The sequence below is a fragment of the Argopecten irradians genome, chromosome 3 (assembly GCF_041381155.1).
Source record: "Argopecten irradians isolate NY chromosome 3, Ai_NY, whole genome shotgun sequence".
Classification (NCBI taxonomy): domain Eukaryota; kingdom Metazoa; phylum Mollusca; class Bivalvia; order Pectinida; family Pectinidae; genus Argopecten; species Argopecten irradians.
In genome coordinates this window covers 38708902-38726099 of record NC_091136.1, presented here as the reverse complement: position 1 = coordinate 38726099, position 17198 = coordinate 38708902, and the positions used below count along the sequence as shown (strand labels likewise).

At 34.4% G+C, this 17198-nt stretch overlaps 3 protein-coding genes across 6 annotated transcripts in view; 1 reads left to right on the top strand and 2 right to left on the bottom strand.

Annotated features, from left to right (window-relative positions):
- Positions 1-17198, top strand: part of LOC138318511 (uncharacterized) — a 50532-nt gene that overhangs the window by 22914 nt on the left and 10420 nt on the right. The window lies entirely within an intron of this gene.
- On the bottom strand, positions 2528-10737 carry LOC138318507 (uncharacterized). The gene is made up of 4 exons (XM_069260933.1): positions 10520-10737; positions 7212-7596; positions 6742-6857; positions 2528-6470 (listed from the first exon to the last, which is right to left on the bottom strand). The coding sequence occupies exons 1-4, from the start codon at positions 10557-10559 to the stop codon at positions 6175-6177; spliced, it is 837 nt and encodes a 278-aa protein (XP_069117034.1). The 5' UTR covers positions 10560-10737; the 3' UTR covers positions 2528-6174.
- LOC138320041 (galaxin-like) lies at positions 12235-16920 on the bottom strand. The gene is made up of 5 exons (XM_069263130.1): positions 16850-16920; positions 15091-15234; positions 13922-14122; positions 12942-13340; positions 12235-12646 (listed from the first exon to the last, which is right to left on the bottom strand). Exons 1-5 carry the CDS (start codon positions 16896-16898, stop codon positions 12411-12413), a joined length of 1029 nt encoding a protein of 342 aa, XP_069119231.1. The 5' UTR covers positions 16899-16920; the 3' UTR covers positions 12235-12410.

Here is a 17198-nt window from a genome sequence, read left to right as displayed (position 1 = left end):
CCAGTGTGGCCAATTTAACAATTACCTATTTTGCTAATATTAGGTCCTTGGGGATCTTTATGTCTTTGTGTATATTGCTGTTAAAGATAAAACCACCTCTAATTATGCTCCCAAATTGTGGTGTCCGGCGATTGTCCAACCAACTAGCAATCAATCCGGCATCAACCTTTTCCCTTTTAATGACTTCTTCTAAAATACTGAAAGGCCTGGAGACTTGATATTTGGCCTGTAGCATGCTGAGATGAAAGGTTTGTTCAAATGAATGATCTTGACCTGGGTCACCAGTGTCAAATAAACTTTTGTCAAATTTGAAGAAAATATAAAATCCATTCTTATCCTGATATGTGAAAATTTATTAGTCCTATTTACAGCCAAGGCCATTTAAGCACATGTCATGTTTATTGATGGAGAAAAGCTGGAGTACCCCCACAAATACCACCAACCAGCGGTCAGTAACTGGCAACTTCCCCATACGGAAATCAAATTTGCAACCCAGAGGTGGAGGGCTTGTAATAATAATATATAATGTTGAGACACCTGTTAATTAATTAGTCCACCATGGCCCTATTTATATAATATATGGACATGGGTGGTTGTAGAAATATATGATATACATTGTATAAGCAGCCTAGTTTATTTCTATGTACTGGGTAGATATTCCAAGAGGTATTCTGATACCACCTACATATAGGTATACTGTCCCATTTATTCAGTAATTCTTAGATGGCTCATATATATGCATAAACTTTTGTTGAACTCTGATTGTGCCCCCACTGTACTTGTTTTTATCTTTGATGGCTTCTCACCTACCACTGATCAAACAGTTTCTGGTATTTTTAGATTTTGGGTGATTTCCTTTTGTATCATATGTGTGGGTGTTTATGAAACTACAGGTACAAAGCGTCTATCGTGACGTGGTTGTTGTTATGTTATTGAAGTAATTTCTACAATCCCTTTTTCTACCATTCGTTCTAATAATTTTTTTGTTTGTGATAAATGATGTTATTTTGAGCAAATAAATGTTACAAATTTTCAAGAGAGAATTTTCACATTTGAATTATATTCCGATCATTTTAAAACAAGCCTACCTAGTTTCTGTTTCCTAGTATATATTGTTAGTGACGCAAAGGAAACTTCTCTTAAAATAATTAAGCTATTACAGAAGAAAATTAATTGATGAAGGATATTTCAAACTGTTTGAAACTGTATATTATTGATCAATGTACATTTTAAATCCTTTTTGAAATAGCTTTCACAAATTATAACCATAATCAAAGTACAGTAATTAAATACTGTTGTTAATTTCCTTATCTCCTTTGTTAAGAGTGATAATGTTATTGTAAATACCCGTACATTGGTATAAAACTTGAAATGAATGATTAAATTCAATTTTAAAATTGTAGATCTTTGATTTTAGATTTTATGGATAGTTGATATACTTCAGTGTAGAATTTGCTTACTTGTATGTATAGCTAGGTATGTAATACAGGGTGTATTTATGCAATGTTACTTTAAAACGGAAATTTCCACCTGCTCTCTTTACCACGTCACTATGACAATTTGGAAAGATGTCAAGTTGTACATTATTTCGAAATACACCATGTGAAAATTTTCAGTGAATACTCACTTGATTAAACCTGGGTAGTATGTATATTACAGAAACATAAAATCTAGGTCAGACACAGAACTATATGGTCAGTTTAAGCTCCTTACAATGATTTATAGATTTCTTCATGTACCGGAGTACATATGCACTCACAGTACTTAGACAAATGTTGGCAAAACAATTAATATTGGTTAACTAGTTTCATATCTCATAACCTATAAAAGGGAATAAATAATTGATTAACATGATTGTTATTAGTATCTATGCTTTTGTAGATGTTTATCAACATTTATGGGATGGTTACATGAAGTGTAGTGTTTATACACAAATAGTAGATATACACTTATTATGTAGATGATTGAGTATGAAACAACATTCTTTAGAGATGACTTTGTCTATTTGGGATTGGTACAAATGTAGTCATTTCCATATTTAATTTCTGCCACTCCTTCTATCCTAATAGTGCATTTTGTACACCGTCTTATTTCTATCTTCTCATTTCTCACCAGGTTTATATAAATGCTTTCAAGATAGTTTTTTTCTGGTTCCATATATTAAGAAATATTTATACAGTAAAACATAGTTATAACAAACATGCTTTCCGGTATTACATATTTATGGTTATAATGTAGTGATTTTCATTCCCCATCAAGTTTCATATAAGATATTTGTAATATCTGTACAACAAACTACATTTATAGCAAAGTTATTCCATATGTTCCCAGAGGTTTGTTATAACTCTGGTTTACTGTGATTATGATGTTAAATAATAAATAAATATTGTTTAAACTTAACTCAGTTTATATACATACATGCAGTTCTATAAGACTATAGTAACATACACGGATGGAATATGTCCATGATTATATCAAATTAATGACTTTGATCAACTTTGAAGGTCATATGGGTTATTTTTTTATAGAATAATCCTCACCTGTTGTTACAATATGACCCCAGTCACAGCCCGGATTGGATATGTATGTCCTACCTCTTATTGATTTTTATAGCATGTATTCTAATTAGTTGTGGTTTGGTTTCCTTAAGTTTAAAGTCCTATGAACAGTCAATGTCATTTAAAGATGTGCCAGGTTTAGATGGTGGAGAAAACCCTGAGTAGCCAGGGAAAAACCACCAACAACCAGTCGGTAGTCATTACCTGTCAACTACCCCCAAGGGATTTGAACACTCGACTCAGGGGTCATCAGGACATCTAAACCACTTGTGTCCTATATGCATTCAAATATGTCATCACTACAGTTTAGACAAACAATCATCTCTATCACATGGTGACAAACAAAAATATACCGCTGCCTATCAAAATGTGAATCAGAATAAATTATTTTTATATTTCACGGTCTGTGCCTTGTTATCCCGTGTGTACTGAAATGCTGGTAAGTCATTTTTCTGTCCCATATATTAATGTGGTGTTATGTTTTAAAATGATTCATTCCAAACAAGTTGGTTAACAATTAGAAAAAATCAAAGTTAACGCTCTTGAATATTTTTCAATTTTCTTTAATGCTTGTTTTGGAGTTTAACTCTCATCTCCCTTTCTTAAGCTCTCAAAACATTCCATTCTTTCCTTAGTTCACTCGTTAACTGTAAAGAATATAGTTTCTCAAGAGATGAGATCAGAAAAACATACATAAATTAATAAATATCATTTTGCTGAGGAGGGGGTTGCTGCAGGTATTCATTTTGCATTGTAAACATTACAGGCACAATCTGCTGAAACATCAAAAGTATAATCATGGATTGCAACAATAAGCTGCTTTAACAGACAATGTTATCAATTACCCAGGATGCCTTCAAACATTTGACTGTATATGATGGGGGAGGGGGGTTATATTAAAAAAAAAAAGACCTATGTACTACTTAATGGGGTTAGTATACATGGAACCCAGTCTGTCATTATATATTGAGGATTGTGTGAGCTCAGGGTAAGGTTTGTACAGACATGATAAGGGGGATTTATATCTAGCAATATCTAATAATCTTCTGACTTTGATACACAAAACTCTTGAGGAAAATTGATTAATAGAATCTTTCCCTACCTAGAGGGTGTGACAACAAAATCACAGCCCGAGGGGCAATTCATGAACGTCCAACCCGGGGCTTGCCGAGGGATGAACATTCAGGAATTCCCCCGAGTGTTGTGATTTTGTTGTCACACCCTCATAGGTAGGGAATGATTCTTTTTCTCCCATATACAAAAGAAGAAGAGGTGATATACTAAAAAGAAGCATTTTCACCACGACATGAACATGGTTTCATCGTCTGCACGTCAATATTGATGATGTCATCAACAATGCACACCACGGTCACACCGCATGAAGTCATGACGTCACGTAATTGTTTTCAGGTTCAAAAGGTTAGTGCGCACAATCTGTCATACCCTAGGGGTTGACAGAAATCTCCCACAGTTAAAACAGGTGACAAATCACTGAATGGTGGGAGAAAACCTAATCTGTCCAAATGTTAGGGAAGGGGAGGACACTTGCTTAGGAGGGGCACTGGGGGAGGGGTTGCTGCAGGAGGGGCACTGGGGAAGGGTTGCTGCAGGAGAGGCACTGGGGAAAGGTTGCTGCAGGAGGGGAGCAGGGGGAGGGGGTTGCTGAGGAGGGATACTGAGGAGGAGGTTGTTGAGGAGGGGGTTGCTGCAGGTATTCATAGCAAATTGTGCATGTGTTACTAAGTACTTCTATTAATTATGACAATAATCATTCATATTTTCTAGTTCCTGAGACAGTTCGTCTGTGAAAATAAATATAAATAATGGGCTTAATTTCTTCGAAGTTCCTGAATTGAAGAAGTATGTTGTTGTAGGTTTTCAAGAAAAATATTGTAACTTGTACAAAGTTTCGTGTGGAAAAAACATCCAAAACATAAAATACACATACATAAAATCATCAAAACAAATATAAATGCGAACAAAGTATTCTCAAAAAAGTTTCCCTGAAATCTTGATTGTGGTTGACAATAAATTAAATAGTGCATATGAATCTTGTTAGATTTAAAGCCATTTCAGCAAAAAAAAGCCCTAGAAATAGTTTACTTAAAAAGTAATGGTAGATTAATAAAAAATTTGCATTTAGAGTCCTTTGTAAAATAAGGGACTTTGGATGTGTTGAGAATGAATTATATAATATAAAACAAAATAAATGGAAACGATGGTGTTTTGAACACAACATACACATAATGATCTAAACATTCATAAATAGGTTTTATGAAAATGATAAGAAAGTTTGACTTCAAGCTATTTTGTGACTAGACAATATACTCTTTCTTTTCACTCAGAAAGAATTTGATTTTGTATACAGATAATGCATGGCTATTAGTATGTTTGAATATATACTGTATATAGCCTTGGTTTCCTCTAACCCTAATTACAGAGTTTAGGCATTTTGACAGTGCTTCATACTACTTTTGTCAGAATGTCTAAGTATGGTGTCAGGGTGAGAGGAAACATGGCCTAACTATAAATAAGAATTAATCATTTGAATACACAAAGGTAATTTCTTTATGAGACTTCTTAACTCATTCACCCTATAATTCCATAATGGACTGTTCTAGTCTTCAAATAGGAAGAGTTCAAAAGTATCATCGAGGGGGTTGAAGTAATCATAAAGACATCCAATCATATGGATAAAGATTTTAGAATAGTAAGTTTTGGGTTATTTTTGTATATCTAATTCTTGCATGAACACATTTGTTGAACGTTGATAATAATTTCATGAACAGCCAAACCTCGTAAACTCAAAGTTGCCAGGACCATCATCAAAAGTTTCGAATGAATATTTGATGGAAATGTCATTTACTAGAACTAAAAGTATACTTTCAATTGAACAGTGTCTGCAGTTTACGCAATTTGAAGTTAACTAGGTTCTATACAGAGGTTTCAAGATACCAAAACGATGTGGGTAAAATACAATTTAATGTTGATCAGTCCCACCACCTGGTGTTTGTGACATCACAAAAATGATGTCATAATATTATGTCATATTTGGTATCTCGAAATTGATGAATTGTGTTTACGTTGTGATGGGAGACCTTGAAATATGAAGTAATATAATAAATGTACATTAAATATTAGCGTATTATACCTCACTGTCATTTAGAATGACAAGTGATTGGAATATATTTGGTCACATGACATTGAATAAGTTAAATATTTCACCAGATTTGTAAGATTGGGGGAAATAACCCGCTGTTTGATGGATGACATTGCATTAGGAACCAATATAAACCAATATAAATAAATATTACATTAAATAGTGTTATATAGATAAAGTGTTATGCATCTTTGAAATTTCAAAAATTTTGTTAAGCCCTAGATCAAAGTACGATTAGTTCATTTTAACATAGGTTTTTTTCATCGTCTGAATTAGGATTAATTTTGACTACTTTTAGCTACTGATACTATTGTGAATGACATATATATACATTAGTTCATTGACTGGTTTATTACACTGCCCCATGACTTAGAGTGCTGTAAGCTGAAGTTGTCATTTTTCCCACAAATCTTCAAAATACAATCTGACCGTTCCCATTTTTAAGTCGTGACCACTTCAGTACAGTTTGAGACAAAAATATTTACGCATTGTAACAGCTTTTTTGATCCGTTTAGAGTATGGCAAGAGGATGTCCCTTTCATAGCAGCTCAACTCCCTAGTCTTCTTGCCAGGGTTACTGGTCACCACAATAATTCGAGAGAAATTCTTCTTACAGACCCATGGTAATAGTAGGTACTTGTGCCGAATCTCGAGCCGTCTGTTAAATAGATTTCTAGAGGGTCGCTGAATCACATATTTCATTGTTTGGTTATCATAGTCCACTATTTGGCGATGAACCACTGCCACATATGCTAGAGGAAGAAAAAGATAGAAAAAGATAATCAAAATGTCTACCCAATATGTATCTAATAATTTTAAAATTTAGTAGAATAATTATGATAATACATGTATACCATGTTACCGGGTGGTGCAATTTTAATTTAACCTTTTGATTTTCTTACAAAATTGAAAAAAAAAATCACAAAATCATAATCACATTGATTCTCTTATGCTGTTTCATTTAATATTGTTATCAAGGATGACAAAGAAATTACAAAGGATAGGTTTGAAAATATGTCATACCAAGTTTGAGTGCACAGATAGCCGAATCGAGCTCCCCATTTTCAATCTTTTCAGCAACTTCCCTTCGATTCTTAGCACAAAGATGGCAAGTAATATTTTGTGATGGATCAGGACACCTGGAAGTTGTCATAAAATGATAATGTCATGGATTATGTCATGGATTGCTACACACTCAGTATCTGCATTCTGTCTGAATTGTGATGATGTTATTTCATAAAAATGATTATAGAAACAAATTTTCACAATGATTTTCAGTTGCAAAAGGATTTGTTGGATTAAAAAAAATCCTACATGAAAAATAAAAGAAATCATACAAAAATTGATTTTTTTTTTAAATATTCTGATTAATCATAAGGAATTCTTATTAATTAACTTGAATATTCATAACTATGCAATTTTGAGACAATGAAAGCGATCACATGTTGCGAGATTTTAAATTGTTTGGTTTGTGATAATGGCGTATAACTTACTGTGTGCCATTCACAACTTTGAAGCTACAACACTGTTGTGTCTTGTTGTTATAGAAATTGGATCCACAGCATTTGTTGTCTTTATCCAAGTCTAAAACTCCACGATATAAATTGTAGTCGCAGCAGAGATCGGAGCTGTCGTTGTATTTGCCATGTCCGCACCTTTTTGCCTTCGGTTTCACCTCTCCTCTCACACAATCCTGTGTGATTGAAGCATAGGATTTTCCAGTGCCGTTCCGGTCATTGTAACAACACTTGTCCTGACTACTTGCTGTCTTAACAGTCACAAGCTTTCTATCGCAGCACGTGTAATTATCCCATGTGAACTTCTGTACTCCACAACATTCTTCCTGGTGGCTAGCTACGACACACTCGTTATCCGTTCCTTTTGTCATAAAATAAGAAATATTATTCTTGATAACTTAAAATGATAAATGTTTTTCATTTATCAATCTGTTTTCCGTTTTGTTCGCTTGTAAACAATATAAATTTTGGTATTACTCTTTGAACTTAATTATATATATAAGTAACCTAATTCAAAAACATTTTGCAGAAATCTCCCAACATCAACAATTAATCGTAACGATTAATAAGATTGTTCTCATTTTGAACTGGGCAAAAATATTGTCAAATGAAGTTTTTCATTAGTTTAATTTGATTTCAGAGTATGATGATAGGGTTATAATGTTGATGATGATTGGGTTATAAGGTTTATGATGATGGGGTTATAAGGTTTATGATGATGGGGTTATAAGGTTGATGATGATGGGGTTATAAGGTTGATGATGATGGGGTTATTAGGTTTAGGATGATAGGGTTATAAGGTTGATGATGATTGGGTTATAAGGTTAATGATGATAGGGTTATAAGGTTGATGATGATGGGGTTATAAGGTTGATGATGATTGGGTTATAAGGTTGATGATGATAGGGTTATAAGGTTGATGATGATGGGGTTATAAGGTTTAGGATGATGGGGTTATAAGGTTTATGATGATGGGGTTATAAGGTTGATGATGATGGGGTTATTAGGTTTAGGATGATAGGGTTATAAGGTTGATGATGATGGGGTTATAAGGTTGATGATGATAGGGTTATAAGGTTGATGATGATGGGGTTATAAGGTTGATGATGATTGGGTTATAAGGTTGATGATGATGGGGTTATAAGGTTGATGATGATGGGGTTATAAGGTTTAGGATGATGGGGTTATAAGGTTGATGATGATGGGGTTATAAGGTTGATGATGATGGGGTTATAAGGTTGATGATGATGGGGTTATAAGGTTTAGGATGATGGGGTTATAAGGTTGATGATGATGGGGTTATAAGGTTGATGATGATGGGGTTATAAGGTTGATGATGATGGGGTTATAAGGTTGATGATGATGGGGTTATAAGGTTGATGATGATGGGGTTATAAGGTTGATGATGATGGGGTTATAAGGTTGATGATGATGGGGTTATAAGGTTGATGATGATGGGGTTATAAGGTTGATGATGATGGGGTTATAAGGTTTATGATGATGGGGTTATAAGGTTGATGATGATGGGGTTATAAGGTTGATGATGATGGGGTTATAAGGTTGATGATGATGGGGTTATAAGGTTGATGATGATGGGGTTATAAGGTTGATGATGATGGGGTTATAAAGTTGATGATGATAGAGTTATAAGGTTGATGATGATGGGGTTATGAGGGTTATGATGATGGGGTTATAAGGGTTATGATGATGGGGTTATAAGGTTTAGGATGATGGGGTTATAAGGTTGATGATGATGGGGTTATAAGGTTGATGATGATGGGGTTATAAGGTTGATGATGATGGGGTTATAAGGTTTAGGGGTTTAGGATGATAGGGTTATAAGGTTGATGATGATGGGGTTATAAGGTTGATGATGATGGGGTTGTAAGGTTGATCATGATGGGGTTATAAGTTAGATGATGATGGGGTAATAAGGTTTAGGATGATAGGGTTATAAAGGTTGATGATGATAGGGTTATAAGGTTGATGATGATGGGGTTATAAGGTTGATGATGAAGGGGTTATAAGGTTTAGGATGATGGGGTTATAAGGTTTATGATGATGGGGTTATAAGGTTGATGATGATGGGGTTATAAGGTTTAGGATGATGGGGTTATAAGGTTTATGATGATGGGGTTATAAGGTTTATGATGATGGGGTTATAAGGTTGATGATGATGGGGTTATAAGGTTTATGATGATGGGGTTATAAGGTTGATGATGATGGGGTTATAAGGTTGATGATGATGGGGTTATAAGGTTGATGATGATGGGGTTATAAGGTTGATGATGATGGGGTTATAAGGTTGATGATGATGGGGTTATAAGGTTGATGATGATGAGGTTATAAGGTTGATGATGATAGGGTTATAAGGTTAAGGATGATGGGTTATAAGGTTGATGATGATGGGGTTATAAGTTTTAGGATGATGGGGTTATAAGGTTGATGATGATGGGGTTATAAGGTTGATGATGATGGGGTTATAAGGTTGATGATGATAGGGTTATAAGGTTGATGATGATGGGGTTATAAGGTTGATGATGATGGGGTTATAAGGTTGATGATGATGGGGTTATAAGGTTGATGATGATGGGGTTATAAGGTTTAGGATGATGGGGTTATAAGGTTTATGATGATGGGGTTATAAGGTTGATGATGATGGGGTTATAAGGTTGATGATGATGGGGTTATAAGGTTGATGATGATAGGGTTATAAGGTTAAGGATGATGGGGTTATAAGGTTGATGATGATGGGGTTATAAGGTTGATGATGATGGGGTTTATAAGGTTGATGATGATGGGGTTATAAGGTTGATGATGATGGGGTTATAAGGTTGATGATGATGGGGTTATAAGGTTAAGGATGATGGGGTTATAAGCTTTAGGATGATGGGGTTATATGGTTGATGATGATGGGGTTATAAGGTTGATGATGATGGGGTTTATAAGGTTGATGATGGGGGTTATAAGGTTGATGATGATGGGGTTATAAGGTTGATGATGATAGGGTTATAAGGTTAAGGATGATGGGGTTATAAGGTTGATGATGATGGGGTTATAAGGTTTAGGATGATGGGGTTATAAGGTTGATGATGATGGGGTTATAAGGTTTAGGATGATGGGGTTATAAGGTATGAAATATCAGAAGTAGCTGTGCAACAAGGTCTGATAATAGTGGCAGTATAACAGGGTGTAACTTATATTAGTGTTAGTATAACATATTTACTAATTACTTGACATAAAGTGATATTTCAACAGAGTTTTTGGACTAAGATAAGTCTCACCACATCTCTGATAATCAGATCTTGGATAGGGTTTTCCCATGCAGCAGAACTCCAAATCATTATTGTAGACACTATATCCACAACATTGGCGAGCTTGATGATGATGGGGTTATAAGGTTGATGATGATGGGGTTATAAGGTTGATGATGGGGTTATAAGGTTGATGATGATGGGGTTATAAGGTTTATGCTGATGGGGTTATAAAGTTGATGATGATAGAGTTATAAGGTTTATGATGATGGGGTTATAAGGTTTATGATGATAGGGTTATAAGGTTGATGATGATGGGGTTATAAGGTTTATGATGATGGGGTTATAAGGTTTATGATGATAGGGTTATAAGGAGTATGATGATGGGGTTATAAGGTTGATGATGATGGGGTTATAAGGTTTAGGATGATAGGGTTATAAGGAGTATGATGATGGGGTTATAAGGTTGATGATGATGGGGTTATAAGGTTGATGATGATGGGGTTATAAGGTTTATGATGATGGGGTTATATGGTTGATGATGATGGGGTTATAAGGTTGATGATGATGGGGTTGTAAGGTTGATGATGATGGGGTTATAAGTTAGATGATGATTGGGTTATAAGGTTTAGGATGATAGGATTATAAGGTTGATGATGATAGGGTTATAAGGTTGATGATGATGGGGGTTATAAGGTTTATGATGATGGGGTTATAAGGTTGATGATGATGGGGTTATAAGGTTTTTATGATGATAGGATTTTATAAGGTTGATGATGATGGGGTTATAAGGTTGATGATGATGGGTTATAAGGTTGATGATGATAGGGTTATAAGGTTGTGATATGAGATGGGGTTATAAGGTTTATTATGATGGGGTTATAAGTTAGATGATGATTGGGTTATAAGGTTAAGATGATGGGTTATAAGGTTGATGATGATGGGGTTATAAGGTTTATGATGATGGGGTTATAAGGTTGATGATGATGGGGTTATAAGGTTGATGATGATGGGGTTATAAGGTTGATGATGATGGGGTTATAAGGTTATGATGATGGGTTATAGGTTATATGGGGTTATAAGGTTTATGATGATGGGGTTATAAGGTTTATGATGATGGGGTTATAAGGTTTATGATGATGGGGTTATAAGGTTGATGATGATGGGGTTATAAGGTTTAGATGATGATGGGGTTATAAGGTTGATGATGATGGGGTTATAAGGTTAGGATGATGGGGTTATAAGTTATGATGATGGGGTTATAAGGTTGATGATGATGGGGTTATAAGGTTGATGATGATGGGGTTATAAGGTTGATGATGATGGGGTTATAAGGTTGATGATGATGGGGTTATAAGGTTGATGATGATGGGGTTATAAGGTTGATGATGATGGGGTTATAAGGTTGATGATGATGGGGTTATAAGGTTGATGATGATGGGATTATAAGGTTGATGATGATGGGGTTATAAGGTTGATGATGATAGGGGTTATAAGGTTAAGGATGATGGGGTTATAAGGTTAAAGATGATGGGGTTATAAGAATGATGATGATGGGGTTATAAGGTTTAGGATGATGGGGTTATAAGGTTGATGATGATGGGGTTATAAGGTTGATGATGATGGGGTTATTAGGTTTAGGATGATAGGGTTATAAGGTTAAAGATGATGGGGTTATAAGGTTGATGATGATAGGGTTATAAGGTTAAGGATGATGGGGTTTAGGTATTATAAGGTTTAGGATGATGGGGTTATAAGGTTTAGGATGATGGGGTTATAAGGTTGATGATGATGGGTTTATAAGGTTAAGGATGATGGGGTTATAAGGTATGAAATATCAGAAGTAGCTGTGCAACAAGGTCTGATAATAGTGGCAGTATAACAGGGTGTAACTTATATTAGTGTTAGTATAACATGTTTACTAATTACTTGACATAAAGTGATATTTCAACAGAGTTTTTGGACTAAGATAAGTCTCACCACATCTCTGATAATCAGATCTTGGATAGGGTTTTCCCATGCAGCAGAACTCCAAATCATTATTGTAGACACCATATCCACAACATTGGCGAGCTTGTGGTGCTTTTTTGTGAAGTACAAGTTTTTCTGATGAATTCCTAGGGTGTGGACAACACACGTGTGTGGCTCCATCAATTCCTAAGACAAAAAGAAAGAAAGAAATGGAATTACTATATTCAGGAGTACATGGTAACCAGGAAAAAATGTGACAAAACGAGACACCATAATGAGGATCATGAAACATTCTTCTAGTTTTGATTAAAATTGTTAGCCAATTTGATAGGCTGAACAACTGATTTGTACTTATTATTAAGTATTATAAGGTTCCATGAGCTAAGAGAGTGAATTATGTGTCGGGCAGATCAAGACGAGTGTCAAAAAGAACTCTTACTTGTGTATATATGTCACATAGGGAAGGCCAGTTGTTCTTTACCTGTAGGGAATGATCCACAGCAAAGCCGACTCCTAGAAATCACACGAGAGGATTCTGTGCAGCATTGCTCCGTCATAAGGTTTCTGATCTGGTTTCCACAACATTCATAGTTCCTCTTGTCATGATAAGGATAGAGGACTCCGTCACAACATGTGTTCAGATGTTTATAAAACGGAATCCCATCACAGTGGTCAATTATGTATAACTTTACAGTATGGTTGTTTGGGTCGCCCTTATCACAGTAGTGACTTCTGTCATCATAAGCGGTCTGGTTACAGCAATGCCAGTTAGATGTGTCCATCGTGATCTCATTTATCTTATTGTTACAACACTTCTGTGTGGTTTTATCTATGATGCTGTTACTGCAGCACGAGGCATTCTCCCAGAATGGATAGCGATCTATAGAAAAAAATACTAATTAGACTATGTGTACAAGTCTAAAAGAGAATTTTGTTTTATAATAGGTATACATATATGATACATATATATGTAACAGAATACATTTGCCTCTGCCAGGGATCAAACCCGGGATCTCTGTATTACCAGTCTGACACTGATTAAGCTATAGAGAAATTATCTCAGCCAAGAGGTACAGAATGTATATTATGGCTAATATTGACCAGGGTTATATTCTATTTGATGCACTAATTCTATTTTATGATTTCTGTCAAAAAGAGTATTAGGTTCCTTTTCTGGGCAATGATCAAAAACTATAAAAAAAAAACCCATTATAAATTTTCCTTGTGGATGAACATTTGTAAATGGATTTTAATTGTGCTAATTAAAACATATGTTAAATCTTTCACTGATGATGTAATACTTACCTTGGTAATGATGATGTAATATTTACCTGGTTGATGATGATGTAATACTTACCTGGGTAATGATGATGTAATATTTACCTGGGTGATGATGATGTAATATTTACCTGGTTGATAATGATGTAATATTTACCTTGGTGATGATGATGTAATATTTACCTCGGTGATAATGGTAAAGTCTCGGTAATGGACCACTCTGGGTAGTTTTTGGTGTTGGGGGGTAGCAACACATTTTGGTTTTGTCCGATTCTCTGACCACCTCTGGCCCACAGCAGTTTTGGTCCATCCCAAAACTATCAGTCTTGTTAAACAGTTGGCCTCCACAGCATATCTGGTCTTTTGTATGTAAGACTTGTGTACCTGAAAGTTAGGACCTGGAATCTGAGCTATAGAACCCTAAGGAGATATGATATAATTCTGTAATTATGTAGATTAACACCATTATAAGCTCTAACGGTTTCTGGAGGCGTATCCTTGTATATAATCTATGTCCAATCAAGTAACATTAAAAAACATGTAGGGTAATTTAGAGGGCTCATTGTGCCAGTGCTTGTTCAGGCATGACTTAAATGAGTTCAGTGTCATTGCAGATACCACTTTTTCAGGTAGACTGTTCCATGAATCCAAAATTCTACTGTTGAATTTGTTTTTTGTGACATTCAATCTAGTCCTGCGCTTCAGAATCTTTTTGGAGTGCCATCTGGTGACAGTAACAGGAGACAGTGTAAAGAGTTTGTCCTTATCCATAATATTGATATCATTGATTATTTTGTAGACCTGAACAATATCTTTGTTTCTGACTGATATAAGGTAAAGATTAGTTTTAGAAGTAGTCTAAAGAAGCCAGATTTATGTGTGAAAATATGTCAGCTTTTGACCAGAGATCCCTTGCAGCCATATTTGGAAAATATTCTAGCTACGCCAGATGTATTTAGCTGGCCAATGGTTGATTGTCCAACACCTTAAACACTATTTAAGCCACGTACCGTAATCAATGATCTTTATAATATGCACATACCAGATAGTCATGTAATAAAAGATCTGTCCCATGAACAGGCTGGAGATAATAGGATCAGATATCAATCTCTGTACCATTGAAACCACATTTATATAATCTCTATACTTGGAAGCTGCATCTAAATGACCATAGACTTGTTGTATCTGAATGACCCTGAACTTGTTGTATCTGAATGATCCCGAACTTGTAGTATCTAAATGACCCTGAACCTGTTATATCCAAATGACACTTAACATTGAACTTGCTGTTTCTGAATCACCTTGAACTAGCTTTATCTAAATGGTATTGCTCATGATGACATTAAACTCACCTGATATGGTATCTATGCAGCAGCACTGATTGCTGTCTATACTATGTGGTACATTGTTACAGCAGAACTCTAGTTGGGAATCCAGCCATCGTCCACCACATGGCTGGAGGGATATGGGCTGATAACAGGTGTCTGTAGTATAAACTGCAAGATTGAAGAAGTTTGTCATAGATAATAAAACATATATGGATAGTCAAAGGGCACTGGATAGTCAAAGGGCACTGGAGCAAGGGACCTGCCACTCATTTAATGAAGGTTCAACGGTTGAATACGATAAGGTGTTAGATCACTTGGATTATCATTCACAGCTGAATCGATTGGTTGATTAATATTTTATGAATTTTGTATATAAAGGATCTTGGGTGAAGGTTTGATTTGTAGTTTCTACCATTTTATTGCCGAAATAAAGTCTTGAAAAGAAAATAATAAAACTTTGAAAGAAAAAACTTCATGAGATAAAAACACAAATTTACAATGCAGTTTCATCATTTAAGATAATATGATTGAGGAAGTGATATCCTTGTGTCATCATTATATTTGAAGTTACATCACTATCTATATTGTAACCATGAATTTCTGTCATAAGTAACCAGTAGCTAGAATTCTTCAAGATTACTCTATCACAAATTACCAAAGAGTGGATTGTTTTTGACATATTTTATAGACGTGATCTTTGGGTAGATCTAGGTCACTCATTAAACAATAGAATTTCAACTTATGATATGTTCAAAATATCAGGTCAATTAATTTGCCTGGTGTGAATACCCTGAATAGCCCCGTAAATGTTTTGTTCAGTAAATTTTCCGTTGATTAGTCCCTCTATCCGGTGATTATGACATCATTATTCATATTCTATATCAATTGACTCAAATAAGATTTATAGTAATGAAAAAATATTAGTAATTTGCATACATATTTACAAAGATTAAATTCATTTTACCAACAAATTGTACAGTAATGTAAAGTTACATGTATCTTACCAATTTTCTCAAACAGTACATGTATCTTCAAAATCTAAAGTTTGTTTACTTAAATGTCGCATGTGTAGGAGATTTCACGGAGATAAATCAACGTAACCCATTCACCACTGAGCACACATTTGAATTCTTTATATATTAAGGTTAAAGTTTAAATGTTATAGAAAAAAAATGAATTCATATAGGTATACTGTGCTATAATTTTGTAGAAATAAATAAATCCAGTTATATAATATAGGGAAATAATTTAATCAAAATCTGAGGATAATTTACTATTAGAATATCTTTTTTTTCCCAAGTGACTAGAATTTAAAAAAAAAATGATATAGGTATACTGTAGTGAAAATGGTTGATAGAGTAAAACACATGTAAAGTAAAACTTAACATATATTATATCATTTTTTTAAAGTGACTAGAATCGTGACATAAGCACCTCCAACCCCCACTCCTTAAAAAAAATGAATAAATAAATAAATAAAAAAATAGATTATTTTAGATTACATATGTATTTTAAACCTGAACATGCATTTGAATTCTTAAAATTTTAAAACAAGGACATTTTGTGTACAGATGACAGATTTTAGGTTTTGAATTTTCATATACAGTGTAGTAAATTTTTCGAACTAAAATCTTTAGTTACACTATTGTGAAATAAAGTTCTAATTGCAGTAAGTTACACAATAGTTAATATATTTTTTGTTCAAGTTACCAGAATCTCAACCAAACAAAAATAAATTAAAAAAAAAAATCCAATAAAAACTGCTTAAAAATCAATTACTTACTGTGTCCTATCAAACATAAAAAGTATACTTGTGTTTGTATACTTGTCATTTTTACATCTGGATGTTGAGGGCTTTCTAAGGCTGAGTGATTTCTTTTATAAATCAAAAATCTGGTTTTCTGAGAGTAAATTTAGTAACAAAATTTCCAAAAAAAATAAGGGACGGCAGGTGGATTTGAATCTAATATTAATTTAGTGTGTCAAAATATATTTATAAAGGTGGGGAGAACAGTGGTTAAAATAATTTGTTTACAATGCCTATACACATGTAGGCGTGTTTACCTGGGTAAATGTGTTGGGTATGTACGTCACTTATTTGAAACTTCCTAAACACTGGTAAATAATAGACT